The following is a 19,012-nucleotide window of genomic DNA, read 5'->3' on the forward strand; positions in this document are numbered from 1 at the left end:
TGGGGGGGGGGCTGCACCCCGCTCGGTGCCCGCAGCCCCGGGCACCCCTCGCCTCCCGCAGCCCCGCGGGGGGTTTAGGGCCCGGCGGGCTGTAGGGCAGCAGATGGCCCGGCCGGCTGGCTGCAGCCCAGCCCTTAATGAGGCCGCCTGCCGCTACCGCTAACGAGGGTGTTGGCGACGCCCCGGCAGGTCCCCTTGCCTGCAGCAGCCAGCGCCATGGCGGAGCTCAGCGCCCAGGTCACCAGGAAGCTGAACACGACCACCCCGGGCATCCAGATATGGAGAATCGAGGTGGGTCCCGTGGCTTTTTGGGGGGGGGGGGCTGTCCCCTGCGTGAGGCCCCGGAGGGGAGGCACGGTGCCGGGAGGGGGGCACAGTGTGGGCACCCATCGCCTGCGCATCCCCTGGGTGCCTCCAAAGGGGTCGGAGCCCCCTAAGGGTGAGCAGTTTGGGGGGGAGGGGGGGGCTGCAGAGGGAAGACCATCCCCCCCATCCCCTTTGTATATCACCAGTGCCTGGTTTGGGGGTGTCAGCGCGGCACCCAGGTTGGGTTTTGGGGCTGGGCACAGTGGGGCGCACAGGGCTGGGGTGCCTGCGGGCTGCCCCCCGGTTCTGACGCAGGGTCCCTTCCTCCCGCAGAACATGGAGATGGTGCCGGTGCCCACCAAGAGCTACGGCAACTTCTACGAGGGGGATTGCTACGTCCTGCTCGCGGTAGGGTGCTGGGGGGCGGGGGGGACCGGGGGTGCTGCGGGGTGCCCCTGGCCGTGATGGCCCGGGGACACGTGGCGCCCGGCCCTTCTAGTGGGGACCCCTGTCCTGCAGACGCGCAAGACCGGGAACAACTTCAGCTACAACATCCACTACTGGCTGGGCAAGGAGTCGAGCCAGGACGAGCAGGGGGCGGCCGCCATCTACACCACGCAGATGGACGAGCACCTGGGCTCGGTGGCCGTGCAGCACCGCGAGGTGCAGGGCCACGAGAGCGAGACGTTCCGCGCGTACTTCAAGCAGGGGCTCATGTACGTCGGGCACCCCGCTCGGCCTCAAGGGGGGGTCCTCAAAGTGTGGGGGGGGGGCGGCGGGGACGGGTCCCCCCTGGGGATGCCTCTGCTCTCGGGCGGCGGGCTTGGAGCCGGTCTCGCTCCAGCCACCGCTCGCGCTGCTGGGGGGTGGGGGTCCCTGCGCACAGAGGCACGAGGGGGACCCCGCGGGGGTGGGAAGGGGGGGCCCAGGGCTCACGGCACGTTCACACCCCCCCCCCCAGATATAAGAAAGGCGGGGTGGCCTCGGGCATGAAGCACGTGGAGACCAACACCTACAACGTCCAGCGCCTGCTGCACGTGAAGGGCAAGAAGAACGTGGTGGCAGCAGAGGTGAGTTAGGGGACCGAGGTCACCGCCCTCCTGCCCCAGCCTCAGCCCCGAAACCGCCCTGTCGGGGCAGGAACGAGGGGGTGCAGACACCTGCGAGCGGGACAGGCGGAAGGGAGGGGGGGGGGCTCACATCCTGACCCCCCCCCATCCCGCTGCAGGTGGAGATGAGCTGGAAAAGCTTCAACCGAGGCGACGTCTTCCTGCTGGACCTGGGCCAGCTCATCATCCAGTGGAACGGCCCCGAGAGCAACCGTGCTGAGAGGCTGAAGGTACGGCGGGGGGGGGACAGCTGCCCCGTGCCCCTATCCCCGGCTTTGGGCCCCCCCCCAGGCCGTGCTGACCCTATCCCCGGGGGCAGGCGATGACCCTGGCCAAGGACATTCGGGACCGCGAGCGCGGGGGGCGCGCCAAGGTGGGTGTGGTGGAAGGAGAGGACGAGGGCGCCACGCCGGAGCTGGTGCAGGTCCTGCTGCAAGTGCTGGGTGAGAAGCGGGACATCAAGGCGGCCATCCCCGACGACAAAGTGGACCAGATCCACAACAGCTCCCTCAAGCTCTACCAGTGAGTTGCTGGCACGGGGCTGCGAGGTGCCGGGGTGGCGCAGCACCCTGCATCCCCGCAATGGGGTCCCACAGGTCCCATCCCCAAGGACAGCCAGGGGGGAAGGGACAAAGCCACCACAAGGGACAGGTCCTCTGGGTGCCCTTGGAGCAGGGGGAGCCCCCCCGGTGCCCATGGGGTTGGTACCCGATGGCTGGTACAGAGATGCCCACAAGCGCCACCGACGCCTTCAGACACAGTGGCACGTCCCTGGTTAAGCCGAGTGTCCCCGTCCCATCTGACACCCCCATCCCTCGCCACGGCCACTTGCACTGTGGGCAGGGCTGGATGCGCCCCCCCGCTGCGTGGCACAGCAAGCTGCAAACCTGTCTGCAACCGTGGTGGGACAAGGGGGTCCTTGGGTACCAGCTGGGACTGGGGGTGGCAGCGGGGAAGGGGATGGGGAAGGGGCCCCCAGCCCTGCCACCCCAACGTGGGGCTGGGGAGGGCGTTTTCCAGCCCTGTTCCTACCCTTCCCTCCTCTCTCTCGCCCCTCCAGCGTCTCGGATGCCAGCGGGAACCTGGTTATACAGGAGATAGCCATTCGCCCCCTGACTCAAGACATGCTCCAGCATGAGGTGCGTCACCCGTGGGATGCTCAGGAGGGATGCCCCTTTCTCCTGGCAGCTTAATTAGGACCTTGGCAGGTCTTAATTTCTGCCGTCGCCCCCTCTCCCAGGACTGCTACATCCTCGATCAAGGCGGTCACAAGATCTTCGTGTGGAAGGGCAAGAACTCCAACAAGGAGGAGAAGCAGCAGGCAATGAGCAGGGCCCTGGTGAGTTTTTGGGGCTGGCTTGGTTTGGGGATTGCCGCTCCCTGGGAGGGGCCAGGCACCCCAAACCCGTGCCCTGGCTCTGGCTCCCCCCCCCCCCCTCAGGGCTTCATCAAAGCCAAGAACTACCCGTCCAGCACCAGCGTGGAGACGGAGAACGACGGGTCCGAGTCGGCCGTCTTCAGGCAGCTCTTCCAGAAGTGGACCGTCCCCTCGCAGAGCAGCGGGCTGGGCAAGACCCACACCGTGGGCAAAGTGGGTGAGTGCCCCCGGGGGCCGGTGCCACAGGATGCCCCGGGTCGGGCTGGGGGTGCTCGAGGGTGGCGGGGGGATTCCCCCCGCCCCAGGCTCAGCCCTCGCACTTCCCTGCAGCCAAGGTGGAGCAGGTGAAGTTCGACGCCACCACGCTGCACGCCAAGCCGCAGATGGCCGCCCAGCAGAAGATGGTGGACGACGGATCCGGGGAGGTGGAGGTGGGCTGCGGGAAGCACGCGGGACCCCTTTGGGGCTCCCCCAGGCGGTGCGGGGAGACGCGGTGGGGCCGAGGACGCACCAGCCTCAGCGGCACCGTCCTCGTCCCGCCAGGTCTGGCGCGTGGAGAACCAGGAGCTGGTGCCCGTGGACAAGCGGTGGTTGGGCCACTTCTACGGCGGGGACTGCTACCTGGTGCTCTACACCTACTACGTGGGGCCCAAGGTGAACCGCATCATCTACATCTGGCAGGTGAGACCCCAGGCCCCTGTCCCACCATCCAGCGGGACGGTGCAGGGCAGGGCCACCGATCCGGGGGGGGCTCTGCTCCCGTGCATGATTCCTCCATGTGTCGTCCCCCTCCACGGTGGGTATCCCAACGAGGGGAATTTCCCTGCCCAGGGCCGCCAAGCCAGCACGGACGAGCTGGCCGCCTCAGCCTACCAGGCCGTCATCCTGGACCAGAAGTACAACAACGAGCCCGTGCAGGTCCGCGTCACCATGGGCAAGGAGCCGGCGCACTTGATGGCCATCTTCAAGGGCAGGATGGTGGTGTACGCGGTGAGTGGGGGGCCGGGGGAGCAGCGGGAGGGCCGGCCGGGGGCACCGGGGGTGACCTCCCGTCCCCGCGCCCTCCCCGTTGTCCCCAGGGCGGCACCTCGCGGGCGAGCAGCACGGAGCCCATGCCCTCCACCCGCCTCTTCCAAGTGCACGGCACCAACGAGTACAACACCAAGGCCTTCGAGGTGCCCGTCCGTGCCTCGTCCCTCAACTCCAACGACGTCTTTGTGCTCAAGACCCCCAGCTGCTGCTACCTCTGGTATGGGAAGGTGGGTACCGCCCTGCCCAGCGCTGCCGCCGGGCACCGGGGGGCTGCGGCCCCGGAGGAACATCTTCATCTCCTCCTCCTCCTCCTCCTCCTCCTCGAGGGGACGTGGTGGGGACGGGTGCCGGAGCGGCCGTGCTCGCTCTGCAGGGCTGCAGCGGGGACGAGCGCGAGATGGGCAAGACGGTGGCCGACATCATCTCCAAGACGGAGAAGCCGGTGATCGCGGAGGGGCAGGAGCCCCCCGAGTTCTGGGTGGCCCTGGGGGGCAAGTCCCAGTACGCCAACAACAAGAGGTACCAGCTCCGTGCCCCCGGCACCCCGCAGTGTCCCCAAATCCCTTGGCCCCTTCCCACCACCGCCGTGTCCCCCCCCCCCCTCCAGGCTGCAGGAAGAGAACTCCTCCGTGCCCCCCCGGCTCTTTGAGTGCTCCAACAAGACGGGCAGGTTCCTGGCCACCGAGATCGTAGACTTCACTCAGGACGACATGGATGAAAATGACGTTTACCTGCTGGACACCTGGGACCAGGTGCGCTGGGGGCAACACAGGGGCAGGGGAGGCTTTGATCCCGCAAGCTGACGTCCCCAAGGGGGGGTGGAGGACCTGTAGCACCAGAGGTGGTGGGATGGGAGCCTGGAAACCCCCTCCCCGCTGTTTTTTATCCAGCCCCCTCGTTCCAGGGATGGCTGAGGATGGGTGCCCAGTGCCCATCCCCGGGGACAGATCCTGCGTGTCCCCTGGGCACGGGTCCCCAAGGGCCTCGTCCCACCCCAGTGCTGGACACGGTGACCCTGCCGCAGGTTTTCTTCTGGATCGGGAAAGGGGCCAGCGAGGCGGAGAAGGAGGCGGCGGCGGTGATGGCGCAGGAGTACCTGCGGAGCGACCCCAGCGGGCGCGACCTGGACACCCCCATCATCGTGGTGAAGCAGGGCTGCGAGCCCCCCACCTTCACCGGCTGGTTCCTGGCCTGGGACCCTCTCTGCTGGAGCGTGAGTCACGGCGGGGGGGGGGGACCCGGCTGGGATCTGGCCCTGGCCAGCATCCCAGGGTGGGGGCACTGAGCGCTTCTGTCCCCCTGCCAGGACAAGAAATCCTACGAGGAGCTCAAAGCCGAGCTGGGGGACACCAGCAACATCGGGCAGCTCGTGTCTGTGAGTGTCACGGGGAGGGGGGGGGAACCGCTGGTGGCCTCGGCGGGGGGGGGCGCACGAGGAGCTGCGAGGCGAGGGGATGGCGGCGCCCATCGCCTGGTGACCCTGTCCCCGACGTGACTCCGTCCCCCCCCCTCTCTCTCCAGGGGCTCACTTCCAAGGAGGTCTTCACGGCTACCACCACCCTGACGCCCACCAAGCTGGAGACCTTCCCCCTGGACGTGCTGATGAACACGGCGGCCGAGGACCTGCCGCGGGGCGTGGATCCCAGCAGGAAGGAGGTGAGCCGGGTGGGGGGGGCTCAGGGGGGGGGCTGCGGGCGGGTGAAGTCCCGCAGCTTAAGCTCAGCCTCATCTCTTCCCCCAGCAACACCTCTCCGACCAGGACTTCCAGGCTGTTTTCGGCATGAACCGCGCTGCCTTCGGCAACCTGCCCTTGTGGAAACAACAGAACCTCAAGAAGGAGAAAGGACTCTTCTAGGGCGGGAGCCCTGGAGCTTATTATTGATAAATAAATGGGTTTGGAGCAGGGCTGTATCTCCCCCCCCCAGCCCCTGAGCGCAGACCAGTTATGGGGCTGATTTGGCAAATAAAAGACACTGGGGGCACGTAAAGGCTGCAGCACGGTTCTTGATTCGGCACCGAGACAGCATGGGGATGGCCACTCTTCACTCCCCGCCCTCCCGGCCCCGGTTTGCTCGAGGGGATGCACAAAGGTGGGGCTGGACTTGCCCTAGTGCCCCCCGCTCTGCCACAGCCCCAAGTCCCCGGGTCCAGCCCTGCTGGGGAGCTGGGGCTCTTCTCCTGTCCCACCTCGGCGCCTGCTCCAGGCTAAAGGTCTCGTATACAGCCCGAGCCGCTCCCTGCGTTATCAGCGAGCCCATGCATAAACCTCGGTAAATACTTGCGGTACCAAAGGTAAAAGCAGCAAGCCGGGGTAGGGGAAGCATGGGGACAGCACCTGCCGGGGACACCAGGCGCAGGGCAGCTCCCTGGGGCCGATGAGCAGGGCTGCGGGAGCGCGGAGGAGGTGTCACGGGGTGCAGCTGTGGGTTTTGGGGTGCTCTCCAGGGACGGGCCGCTGTTGGCACGCCCCGGGACTTGCTGCGCATGCAGGCAGGATGGCACCAGGCACCGGAGCAAAGTCCCAGATAAGGGCGAAGCGGGAGGCAATGCGCACGTGGGGCAGAGGCGTGGTGCCCATCGCCCCCAGCCTTCAACGCGTGGCGAGAAGATCCCACACCAAGAGAGGGTTAATAAAGAGGTTTTAATTTCACAAAAATCTATCTACACATCATTTAAAAGTGGGGGGGGGGGGGGGAGGGAACAAGAGCAAAAACTGTAAAGAATAAGAGAGGAACAGGTCTGCTAAAACACAGAGAAAAGTGCTGCTCCACATCAACAGTGTAAAGAACCAGAAGTCAGGCGGGAGGCAGGCTCCGAGCCAGGCATGCGGCGGCCCCGTGGCAGGTCCTCGGCCACACGCCCCTGGGAGCCCCCGGCGTCACCGCGTGGGCCTGGGGTCCAGCAGCGTGGCTGCACGGACGGTAGCTGCCAGGGGTCCCGCACCCCTTTTTCTCTCTTTGGCAGGCGATTACAAGGGTAAGAGCTCCGCGAACAGAAAACGAAACAGACGAGTTATTCCCAGTCCCCCCGGCTCCTCCACTGCCCAGGCACCGCGACAATCCCCACGCGCCCGGCGCTGGGGTGAAGCGCAGCAGAGCGTGGGGCGGGACGATCGGCCCTGCCTGGTGCAAAACGCTGCGGGCACCACGCCGGGAGCCCCCCCAGCTCCTGGGGTAGCCGTGCTGGGAAGGAAGATGAGCAGGCATTTCTCATTACGCTCAGCAGGAGGTGGAAGGCGACGCCGCTCGGAGCCCCGCTGCTCCTGCTCCTCGTGTGGCAGGCGGCAGCTCCGGCAGGAAACCAGTCCTGGCTTTGCAAAGGCTTTGTGCAGCCCCGCGGGGACCCGCACGCGCAGGCTCCGGTTCAGACACAAATGTTTTCGCATCTATCAGGGCAGAGGAGCAAATCGGGAGCGTATCTTGAGCAGTCACACGATGAAGGGGAGAGAGGAAAGACAAGATGGGGGGGTTCCTTGTGTTTATATGCTGAATCACACCTGGACTAAAGCAAGCTGATTCAGGAGCGGGTGAATGTTTAACCACGGCTCCGTACAACTGCGGAAAAGCCCAAGAACGGTTTGTAACGTGTCAGACCTGTCAGGGTTTCGCAGAGACAGTCCTGACCCATCCCCACTCCGCTACCGCCCGAGGAACCCTGCGCTCCTCAGCTGGCCTGGTGCGCACCTAGCAGCTGCCGCCGTGGTAAAGGCCAGGAGTGTTTGTACAGCTTCTGTGTCATTTCCTCTCTGGAACAGCCAGCGCTAAAAGCCCGCAAGGCGTGAAGGGACTGTCACTGAGCTTCTCTACCTCCCCATAACCCGGGGTGGGTCTGCCACCTGCAGGGGCCGACCTTTCTGAACTCTCTGCCAGGACAGCGCGAGCGGTGGGGAGGTGCCAGCGCAGGGCCCTCGGTGGTCACGAACTCACCCTCCTCCCTGCGGACAGAAAGCTGGCTCCAGCAAGGAAGGGGCTCCACGGACACTCCCGCCAGGGTGATGGTGCAACTGAGCTGCCACGTGCCAAAAAAAATACAAAAAAACAACAAGCTTAAAGTAATTCACAGATGTTTGCAAATTCTTAGTGGCTAGAATATTAAACGAGAACTTTGTTTGCACGAAACAAGGAATGCCGGTTTCGAGCATCAGCTTTCTCACCTCGTTCCAAAGAAAAACTGCTTTTAAACACAAGTTAGTGCACTGGGAAGTCGGGCAATGTTTGCTTTTATTATAAATTAGCTGGAGTGCAGCGCCTCGAAAACATCCTTACCACCCAAAAAAGCAGAGCTGACTTCTGAGACTACAGAAATACCGGTTATGTACAGCACTAGCACAGGGCGTGCTCGGGGAAAACAGGCTTGCCCTCCGGATGGAGCAGTCCCTTTGTCACATTTCCAGGGGCAGGGGCGATCGGTTCAAAGGACAGCTCGCGCATCACCTCCTCTTCCGATTGCCCCCAGCTCTACCAAAATTAGTATCGACAATAGAAAAGTATAATGCTTTGTAATAAATTAACGTATATGCCATCCCGGCTGCACCTCGCAAGATAAACGCTCCGTCGTGTTCACAGCCAAACGGCCACTCCTAGCTCGGAACCCAGAAAGATGTCACCCTGACCAGGTCCACCAGGTTCGCCTGGGCTGGAAGGTCAGTCAGTCTTTTCACCACCCCGGGGTCCCCAAAGGTCCTGGGGAGGACTATCAGCGGCGGTGGCTGCTGCTCTGTGCTGCGCACGGAGGTGAGGAGAGGCCACTGAGGTAGCAACCCCGTGCCAGCCCGCTAGGAGAAGCCCTGGGGGAGAAGTGCCCACGAAAGAGGCGCACGCTGTCTTTTTTTTTTTGTTTGTTTGTTTTTTTAACATCGATGGTTCTGTCTGCTTTGCTTCAGCTGATTTATTCCTGAGAAACTCGTAACGATAGTTTTTTAAAAAAAAAAAAAACACAACAGAAACTATCTCGACAGCATTTTTTTTTTTTTAAGAAGTCTTTCACCTCTAAAACTCAAGCTGCAAAAATCAGAACTAGAGGCCAAAACAAGAGTAACTACTCTGCTTAATAGCGACAATTTCTCCGAAATGAGTAAATGCCAACGAAAGGAAACATCTGCCCCTGCTAAATAAGTGCGAAGGTGCTAAAAAAATAAAGTCACTAGGCTTTTTTTTCCCCCTGCTGAAACAAGCTATAAACTGAGCATCACGTCTCTAAATCCAATAAAACACTTCTTCCTAACCGTGCTCTGTTAATGCTGAAGACGAGCTTTCTGAAAGCTTTCCGCCTGGTTTGGTTTCACAGTTTGAGCACTCTGTACTCCTTAGAACAGCCACCACATAGCTGCAGTGAAATCCCTCTTTCGCTCCCGGGATAAGAGAAGGCCACAGCAAGACCCTGGTTCAATTACAGAGAAATTCAAGTGTCAGGCACCAGCCTGCAGACCTTGCCTTTTCTCACCGTTTCCATTTCACGATGACCCAGGCCTGCACAGAAAGGGTAACGCTAAAGCACTCCTTCCCTCCAAGGAGGCAAGATGAAAAAGTGGCTGTGGTTCACCTCCTGCTACTGCTCTCCGTCCGCCCCAGCAGCTTCGGTCGGAGTTGGATGGAAGCAGCCCTAAGCAATATAACTCCAGTGCGAAATACCGCGCACCTCGAGAGAGACCTCTCCTCTCCAAAGGGTCCTTAGGAACAATGCAACGAAGGAAATGCAATCAAATAATGGAGCTTGTGAAATAAAAGAAATCACATATATAATCTCACTGCTAAAGAAGGATGACAGTGAATGGTGTAAAAAAGACAGAGCTGCCACCAGGTATGCAATACATTCCACAGCACCAATAGTTTGTTTCCTGGAACCGCATGTAAATAGCAGAGCACTCACAAACCCATGAATGTCAGAACGCATCAGCTCGAGCGATTCCAAAACGCCGGTTAGCGAGACGACTGGCAAGAGCGTACTCAGTGATCTGGGTTTCCAGTGAAAATTACTAACACAATACACGCCAGGTTACAGAATCTATTGCTTAAATTGCTCTTGGAGGAAAAAAAAAATAAATGCCAAGTGATATGTAAATCTTCCCCACTCACATCTCACGGGTGAATGGGCTTTTAAAGTTGAGTCTCTTTTTGCACTTTTTTGTTTTTAGATCAGTTTATGAGCAGCTGTAGTCTTGTGGCTTGATGCAACTCTTTAAGGCTCCATGCTGACAAAATTGTTTGAGGAACAATAAAAACTTCACCGCAGGAGGATTGCTCTGGGATGTCAAGGTTTAAAAGTGTGGTTCGGGCCCAGGACTTGCACAGATGGTTCAGCAAACTGAGTGTCCCATATTTCTAACTTTTGTCTCTTGTTTTGGCCCTGAGCTGTTTGTTACTCCTGCGTGTCTGGCACAAGTTCAGAATCTTTCTTGCTCCTCGGGAGGAACAAGGTGTTTTACTCTTCACAGAGGCTGACGAATTGATCTTCCTACTTCCATGGTAAGTGGCTGTGCGTTTTTTTCTGTTTCTAGTAACTCATCGAAGATATCCCTAGAACACAGGGAAAAAGCAATAGTGAAGTTACACACAGTAAGGAACTGCTACACAAGACAGCCCTGAGGGAATCAGCAACTGGACTAAATCCACTAACTCAGCGTCACGGACTCTGGCAGAGAAAGGTGTCTTATCTGGCATTTCTAAGTAAGGCTCCTTGAATCCCCAAACACTTCTTCTTTTCACTTATTACAATGAAAAAGATCACTGGTAAGCCCCGGAGAACAGTAACAACAGTGAAAGTAAGTCCAGGGTAGTAATAGGATCTGAAGGAACACAAGACACAGTCTGTAGATCAAGTAGCATCTTTTACTGGAACAATCAGCAACGACAGTAAAAGGGGACAAACTTTGAGGCACAAAACCCTTCTTCAGTTGTGTGCCTGAAAAAGCATTACTTCTATCTACAAGCCTCATCTTGCTCGTGTCCTGAGATGACCGGAGCTGCAACAACACAACCACTAGGAGCGGGGATAAGGCCATTTACAAATGTCACAGCACAAAAGGAAAAAAAAAAAATCTCTGTTGTGATTCTTGGTGCAAATATGTATAACTGAGACGCTGAATCCCTTTTTAAAAAGATGATTTAATGCATCCTTTTAAAACCTAATGCAGTAGTGACATGAAATTCTACGCCTCTGAACTCACGGCACTTTAATTTTGTCATTCTTGCACGTAATTCTAACTAGAATGTCTTCTGACAAATACACGGAGACACTTTGCATCCCACCAAAGAGGACTGGAGGTAAGAGAAGCACACTATCTCACAAGTGGCAGATAATTACCAGTACCGTAATTCCCCAGGACACCTACTTGTGCATGTAGAAGAAGATGTAGCCACTTCGGTCTCTGTCACACTGAACTGTGGTCTCTAGAGTTCTAGACACTTCCAGATCGTTGTAGGTGAACCAGGACTGCTTCTTGATATCATACACATCACTGATATAATGACCTTGAAAACAGAGAACGCACTTTTCATGCTGCAGTTCAAGCAGTAAGCTGGTTAGCTAGGTACCCTGGTCCGACAACCTTCATCGGATTTAAATGCGAAAACACCCTTAGGATCCTGGGCCCTGTGCCTTTCCTGGTCAACGGGCTGGTAACAGGCTCAAGCAGCGCCACAGATCCCATAGGCAGCACTCCACTCACATGTCACAGTTAGGTACCACAACATCCCCACTCCGCTCCCCTGCCAGCAAGCCATGAGGAAAGATCCGCTTTTGCTGCCCAAATTCTCTGCAAGTAACCACGCTACGGTAATTCTGTATCACAAATTTTTAGTCTCGGTAGGTGATGAAGAATAAAATATAGTATCTTTTACCTGAAGATGATGTGCTTCCGATATGACTGACAATGCTGATGAGACGATAGGAGTGAGGCAGCTCTCCTGTCTAAAAATAAAGTCCGATTACAGCTTTTAGGCATTCCCTTTTTGTCCCATGTAGCTTATGGACAAGATAATTTATATCCAAGATAAGGGCTCTGGCTACTGCCTTTAAAGCTGAAACCCCAGCAAGGATTAGAGGAACAGACACCCCGGTTCAGACCAGTGGAAGAGTTCTTCAGGTGCCAGATTTTGCACCTGGGACAGGACAACCCCAGCTGTATGCACAGACCAAGGGACGGGAGGCTGGAGAGCAGCCCCACGGAAAGGGATCTGGGGGTTGTGGTCGACAGCAAGTTGCGTGTGAGTCAGCGGCGTGCCCTGGCAGCCAAAAGGGCACCAGGCCCAGCACTGCTAGCGGCCAGGGGAAGGGACTGTGCTGCTCTGCTCTGCGCTGGTGCGGTCTCACCTCCAGTACTGCATGCGGGTCTGGGCGCCAGAGTGTAAGGAGGACATAAAACTATTAGAGAGCATCCAAAGGAGGGAAACAATGACAGTGAAGGGTCTGGAAGGGCAAGACGTGTGAGGAGCAGCTGAGTCCCTTGGTTTGCTCAGCCCAGAGCAGAGCAGGCTGAGGGGAGGCCTCATGGCGGCCTGCAGCTCCCTCACGAGGGGAGCGGAGGGGCAGGCGCTGAGCTCTGCTCTCTGGGGACAGCGACAGGACCCGAGGGAACGGCATGGAGCTGGGACAGGGGAGGGTCAGGCTGGGGGTTAGGGAAAGGTTCTGCACCCAGAGTGCGCTCAGGCACTGGGACAGGCTCCCTCAGGGCAGCGGTCACAGCACCGAGCTGCCGGAGTTCAAAAAGCGTTTGGGCAACGCTCTCAGACACATGGTCTGATTTTTGTGTGGTCCTGTGCAGACCCAGGAGTTGGACTCAATGATCCTCGTGGGTCCCTTCCAACTTGGGATATTCTGAAAAGTGGGAAAAAGTTCCTCATCGTATTTTATCTTTCAGCAAGCCAATAAAAACGCAAAGAAGCCAGGCTGACCTCAGAACAGATGCTGACATGAGCTCTACTCTGCAAAGTTTCCTAAACAACCACTTCCTGAGCAACTTCCACTGATGTCAGAATCAGTCCACCAAATAAACACAGAAAAGCAAAATGGGAACAGCACACTTACTTCTGAAATATTAAAGATATACCCTTGATAACAGCATATAGATTTGACAGCTAATACCAAATATATGGCCCAGATTCTCTCATCCTGCACCTGTAATGTCAGCAGACAGTGCTCTCTTCATATGCAGGAGACGTGCTCTGTCTATTCACTGACAATAAAACTACATGATGGTAATTGGCTTTTGAAAATTATTTCTTTATCTTCTTAGACCAGGAAACTTGACTGATATGATTAATTGACCATACTCTTAAAATGTAACTCTTGGTTTAAGAGTAAGAAAATTGGTAAAGAATTGTAAAAAAAAAAATATAAAAAACAATTAGGTATTTTTCTGTCTTTCCATTTTTCATCAAAAAGGAGCTTTCTAAGACTAAACAAGTACGTCTGCTCTTTAAAACTACCTCTAACACTAAGCTGATGGTGAAGAAGAGGGTATATTTCTCACTTAAACTTTTGGAATCATAGATCACACCTCAGCATTTCTTTTCAGCTCTTCTGCTTCAGCTTCTGAATACTCCATGTCAAGAACATCCTCATTTCCAGAGTCTTCATCAGAACCAACGCTGTCCAGGAGAGAGCTGTTAAACTCTAAATAGCACGGAAACAACAACGTTGTGTGAGAATCCACAGCGCCCACAGGAATTCACAACAGGTTGAGGTATATTTACCTTCATAAACAGGTACAACAAAACACTTAATGCTACAAGCTTCTTTTCCATGGAAAGCAGGAGATGTCGGAATTTCCACATAAAAACAATCTCCCCCTTCCCCAGCTTGTGAAAGCAATAATTACGGGAAGTATCTTGGACTACAGAATTAATTTTGGCATAATCTAATACTTTTACAGAAGTGCACTGTGACAGTGACAGATGGGTGACAAAAGAGCAGTTAAATACCCAGTTCTCTCCAGAGCACTGGTGGTCTGCAGCCAGAACCGAAGTTAAAAGAAGTGCAGCCAGTTTGGTCAGTGAACTGTAAGTTCAGCAACGAGAAGCTATGAATTACAGTTTGAAACTGTAAGTTGCATTAACAAAGTGCATTTTTCAATTAAAACTGGCATCAAATTGCTACTGCTGGCAGCAGGCATCTCTTCATTGTTTTCAATGGTAAGAAGGCTGCTCGCCGCAGGAACTTCCAGTCTGCTTGGCTGAGCAAAACGCAGGCAGCGCTCTGCAAAGAGCCGGAAGGCACCGCTGCTCCCTGTACACGCTGTTCCAAACTTCCTGGGATTTTGCAGCTACCCGACTAATTTAGGATTTTGTACAGTACTCATTAGGAGAAGCGGCTGCGCTTTCACCAGCTAAATTAAAGCTATGAAGTCCTGAGTGGATGAGAAGTTGTGATGAACAGGACACTGCTCAGGATTGATTTACCTTTTTTTTTTTTTAAAGGCACTACCATGCCAGTTACAATGGAAATGTTTTGCCAAAGAGACTCTGCTTTCACTGTTAAATCACGAGACGCTGGATTAGTATAATCTTCTGCGAAGTTTAGAGATTAATCCCTTTAACTGAGAGTATTTTACTGCTGGTTTCCACACGCTTCATTCAGACTATGTAGGATGGACTACTGCCCCTGCCAAACACAGCCACTTAGGTAGGTCTCTGGAGCGTTTACCACAGGCATTGCTAAGCCCCCTTTCACCAGCCATTCCTGGATGACAAGTGGGTCTTTGATGGCAGCACCACTGTGAACCCAAGACAAATTCTACCAGCTCTATGTTCAAGATTATTAGCATCTCCTTAAACAACTGCTGGTTGAGGCTTTACAAATGACACGGTATCAAGTTGAGAAGCATGAGGCAATGCTCGTGTTTAAGTCAAGCGACAGCATATCCGAAGGAGGACGGATTTCTAGCCTTAAATTCCTCCAGGCCACCTGACTTGGGTTTACACAGTTTTCAGCTTATTGTTCCTCAGAAGGAGACACAGGTTCATTCAGTAATAGCTGAGGGCCTTTAAAGGTGCCTAAGCAACTAGGAGTATCTTAACACAATACTTCATTACCACTCCCTCTCCCACTCCAGAGCACAAAGTTTCTCTCTGTTATGCTTTGCTCTGCCAGACTGTATGAAACCACTCACATGCCAGCCTCACACAAACGCTAAGCAGTGCCTGAGGCTCACCACACTGGTTAGATTTGGGAAGGACAGTGTATTTTGCGTGTTTCCCCAATCCACAACAGCTATACCTTGCAATGAAGTCCATCTCCCTCCCATTCTGTCAGACAGATAGGGCACTTTTTCATTTTCTTGGGCAAGGACAGTGCATTAATGAGCATTAAAATTCCAATGCAAGCATGAAATGATCCTTAAGTTGTGAGTACAGCCATTAGCGTGATGGCTTCTGCTGGGAATGCAAAATTTCAAGGTCCATTCTGCTATATACATTTAATATATAAAAACTCAGAGAATGAAATAGGTCGTTTTTTATACTAAGTTTTTTTTCAGGCATTTGCTTCCACAATGGAGAGCAAGGAAAGCTGACCCGCTCAAAGCCAAATACAATTGAGCCTACACCAAAAGGACACGAAATCCCAGCTGTTGTACAGACATTCAGGGGCTGTACTCGTACATACAGACCCATTTTCCCCTCAAAAGCAACATACTGGAATAAGTTAAATGAGCTTCACCTTGTAGACTTAATTCCGTGGCTCGTTTAAGGTCATCATCCTCTTTTTGTTCTCGTGCCTCCTGATGGGAAGAGAACAGAACTTAGCTCAATGAGACAGTTCACTGTTTAAAATTCTTGTGGTGCTCTTTTTCCATTGAAACTGTGCTGCTCTGGTTTCTACAACAAACCTGACATTGTAAATTAAAGGTTCTGTGTAAAGGAATGTTTGCAACCAGCGAGGGTCCAATGTTCCCGTCCAACAGAACCTGGGACAAACCTTCATTAAGGCTTGTCAAAGCTTCTGAAGTTTGGTATGCAGCAGAGCAAGTCTCTAGTAACACCGAACACTTTCTCTGGATCATTAATTTGAAAAGCATCTGAATGAATTTGTAACCTTCGCTAAGGAAAGCTGTCACTTACACACAAAGCTCCTCACACTTCAGCAAAATTTAGACTTCTGCCCAAAGCCAACTGTAGACAGAGTCATTAAACTCTGACAGATTTTATTATTTTTTAGCCATTTGAAATGTTCTATGTAACAGCTGTAATTCACAGAGACGCAATGAAAAAAAAAAGACACCACTAAACAAAAGAGTATTAAAAATATTACCATTAACGAGTAGAAAAGAAACCTCAAGTCTGTCAACAAACCCTTCTATTTTTTTTTTTGGGTAGTATTATGCTCGTGTTCCTTCCACCACTCTTGAAAGCTCAGAGCTACAGCAAGCCAGTCAGTAATATTTAATGTGCTGGCTTGATTCAGAGCTTGAACACTTTCTGTGCACCTGAACGCAAAGCCCTAACTACATATTTCAAATCAAGATAACCACAGCTACCACATTTTCATGCCTGCATCATTAGAATAGCAGATTTTCATTTCAGAACCGTAGCACACCACCACTCAAAAGGCAGTTTTACATTATTAGCATGAGGCCTTTTATCTCACAGTTTCTAAAGTGCTTGGGAATCTTTGTTCAACTACTTCGCATTTCTGAATCAAAGCTACATCTGGCGTGGAACATACCAACCAGCACCTCATAATGAGCAATGGGAGAGAAAATCCAAGAGCCATGGAAACATCAGATCTCATAAGGAAAACCATGACAGCTTTAGTATTAACAGAGAGCAGACAAGGGCATCTATTTAAAGAAAGACCTGGCTGAGAGTCTGCTTCATTCTGAGGGGCAGAGTTAAACTTGGAGAAATCACTTACAGGCCCTGTAAATCAAGTAGAACACGGATGGTCAGCAGGCGACCCAAGATCCCAATTCTTTTCAAGTCCAATTTAAGGGACTGTTTTTAGACCATATTATTCGAGATCCTTTTTCTAACATGGAAGTGTCATGTAATCGCTCCTTTTCAATACCCTTCACTAAGCATCTCCTACTGGTGATTACCAGAAACAAGGTCCTAGACTAGGCAGATCTTTACCTTGACCTGGTACAGCTATTCCTAGCATTTGCTTTGAAACCAGTTTCTTTCCCTTTGATTCTTGGCAGGACCTGCTGCAGGTCCTTCAGGCAAGAAGCAACTGCCAGGGAAGCTAAGGGGTGGGCATGTCAGTTCTAGATGACAGCTAGCAAGAGTTTAGTTTATCATAACTTTTACATAATGTTACAGGCCAGCGTATAAATGTGCACAGAAGCCTTGAGAAATCTGCAGGTTTGTACTTTCCAAAGTACATACAAAATGCACCCAAATCTATCACTGTACTGACAGTGGAGCTAGAACATCTGGTTCTCTCAGAAAAGCAGCAGAATCTTTTTGCAGCTGTCTGAACACAAGGTTTTCTTCAGCTATCAGGTTTCCGCTGCTGGGGAAGACAACTCAAGGAAACAAACTTTATTTCTTACTTGTTCTTGAAGGCTTTGAGCCAGTGCCTGCTGAAGTTCTTGTTCTTCCCTCTCTCTCTCCATATCGTACTGCTGCAGCCAGTCAACCTCTCCCTGGGAGCCTTCCGGAGTTTTGTTTTCCTTATTCTCATCAAAATCTTTAGTTATCTCAGTGAAATTGGCAGGACCTAAAGAATCAGAAAGTACAGTTATGTTTTTCTGGGTCTTCTGTTTGTTACTAGCTCAATCCTCCTTAACCACAATCCTTGCAGCACAGTGACATCTATTGACAAGGAGATATCAGCCATAAAAAATAAACAAAACAAAAAGTCAAACGGGAAAAGCTCAAAAGGGGACTCTTATTTTAAGAGGTGTACGATGAATCATTTGATTAATGCCTGAACTAGTCTTCTTCTTAGTCTTTTATGCTCACTCAAACAGCAACTTCAACTAAAGGAAGATGTCACACACCACTAGGCTTCTGCAGCCACGAAGCTGACACTTGAATTTCTCTCGAAAGAACCATGGATTAAAAAAAATAATTTGCATTGCATATTATACCTCAGAGTACTGCAGGCAAAGCTACAATTAAAGCCGAATCATTTGTAAGGCTGAGGGAAGCACAACTCTCAAGCATTTTTTCAGTTTTTCAGCTTTTTTGCTTCAGGTAAGAGTTCAATCTTCTGAACGCTACCTGTATCTTTAAAAGTGCAAGAAGATTAAAACTTTATAGTCAATCTTTAAAGCGAACACTATGTCTGAAGACTTTGGGAGGAAGGTATTTAATTTGTTCCAACTTCTGGAACAAACACTCATTCAACCACTGCACACATCTCCTCTAGTTGCAGGACACTTTCATTCTTCTGTTTGCTTGCAGCTGAAAAGGAGTCAAGACCTGCTCCAAGAGCTATCGTGCAGCAACATGTGAAACTTTACAGTTTTGCCCTATGCAGACTTCAACATCTGCTCATTAGTTACTGGCAAGGATTACACGAGGCAGAGTCTCAGTATCTATGACCTCTTAAACATAAGACCACCAGAACTAGAACCATAATCCATCAGTCTAATCCTCTTAAGATGGATAACAAAACAGAATTCATTACATGATCTTTGCAAACTTCTACTGTAAGAAACACTCAAGTCACAGAACTTTTATTTGAGGGTCTTGTAGAAGAGAGATCTTCTGTCATATGTAAAGTAGCCAGGGTCTTACTTTCTACCTTTTTGGAAAGTACCACAAATAATTCAGTGTTTATTAACCAAAAAAAAAAAAAAAAAAGATTACTAGTGATAAGAATTGGACCAAGTTAAATCTTTCATGTTTAGAATCACCTTGCCTGATATAATAAAGCATCCTTTGCAATTAAGCTTCCTTTAAATAAAACAGGACTGTGAACTCAATAGGTGTTACATTTGACTGCCATAACTGGTAACTCAAAATACATAGATACGTATCTTATCTGAACAACAAACAATATGCTTTGAACAGCACTTGTTTTTTTGACCATACAACAATACAGAAAGCTGAAGACATTACTGAGTGTTTAACCAAATTCTTAATCAGAAATCACAGAAACTTCTATTAAACATCTACTTGTTACTTAAATGTCACACTACAGCCCCCAAATAATTGCATCATACCTTTCAAAAGAAACCTGAAGAGACACATTTCTGTAGCCACGCTCCCACAGCTCTCTTTCACACAACCATAAGTAACAG

At 52.8% G+C, this 19,012-nt stretch overlaps 2 protein-coding genes across 3 annotated transcripts in view; one reads left to right on the forward strand and one right to left on the reverse strand.

Annotated features, from left to right (window-relative positions):
* On the forward strand, positions 1-5,813 carry VIL1 (villin 1). Its single transcript, XM_066999452.1, has 19 exons — positions 1-291; positions 640-714; positions 826-1,022; positions 1,268-1,376; positions 1,535-1,645; positions 1,735-1,937; positions 2,476-2,554; positions 2,656-2,754; positions 2,857-3,010; positions 3,124-3,224; positions 3,337-3,474; positions 3,625-3,783; positions 3,873-4,052; positions 4,199-4,344; positions 4,433-4,577; positions 4,850-5,038; positions 5,132-5,200; positions 5,347-5,481; positions 5,567-5,813. The coding sequence occupies exons 1-19, from the start codon at positions 217-219 to the stop codon at positions 5,678-5,680; spliced, it is 2,478 nt and encodes an 825-aa protein (XP_066855553.1). The 5' UTR covers positions 1-216; the 3' UTR covers positions 5,681-5,813.
* A 2,958-nt stretch (positions 5,814-8,771) lies between these two features.
* The window catches only part of USP37 (ubiquitin specific peptidase 37), a 34,853-nt gene continuing 24,612 nt past the window's right edge, over positions 8,772-19,012 (reverse strand). For both annotated transcript variants that reach the window (XM_066999451.1, XM_013186471.3), the window contains 6 exons: positions 17,315-17,481; positions 15,481-15,541; positions 13,322-13,437; positions 11,664-11,733; positions 11,156-11,294; positions 8,772-10,340 (listed from right to left, as the gene is read on the reverse strand). In XM_066999451.1, the coding sequence (XP_066855552.1) occupies positions 10,253-10,340; positions 11,156-11,294; positions 11,664-11,733; positions 13,322-13,437; positions 15,481-15,541; positions 17,315-17,481 (641 nt within the window). In that variant the 3' untranslated portion in view covers positions 8,772-10,252. The remainder of the gene's footprint in view (positions 10,341-11,155; positions 11,295-11,663; positions 11,734-13,321; positions 13,438-15,480; positions 15,542-17,314; positions 17,482-19,012) is intronic.

The sequence above is a fragment of the Anser cygnoides genome, chromosome 6 (assembly GCF_040182565.1).
Source record: "Anser cygnoides isolate HZ-2024a breed goose chromosome 6, Taihu_goose_T2T_genome, whole genome shotgun sequence".
Classification (NCBI taxonomy): Eukaryota; Metazoa; Chordata; class Aves; order Anseriformes; family Anatidae; genus Anser; species Anser cygnoides.

Excerpts from the sequence above, each read along its gene's own strand:
- VIL1 (XM_066999452.1), top strand. The coding sequence starts at position 217 with ATGGCGGAGCTCAGCGCCCAGGTCACCAGGAAGCTGAACACGACCACC. Across the intron at positions 292-639 it reads TCCAGATATGGAGAATCGAG|AACATGGAGATGGTGCCGGT; the intron begins GTGGGTCCCGTG and ends TTCCTCCCGCAG. Across the intron at positions 4,578-4,849 it reads TGCTGGACACCTGGGACCAG|GTTTTCTTCTGGATCGGGAA; the intron begins GTGCGCTGGGGG and ends ACCCTGCCGCAG.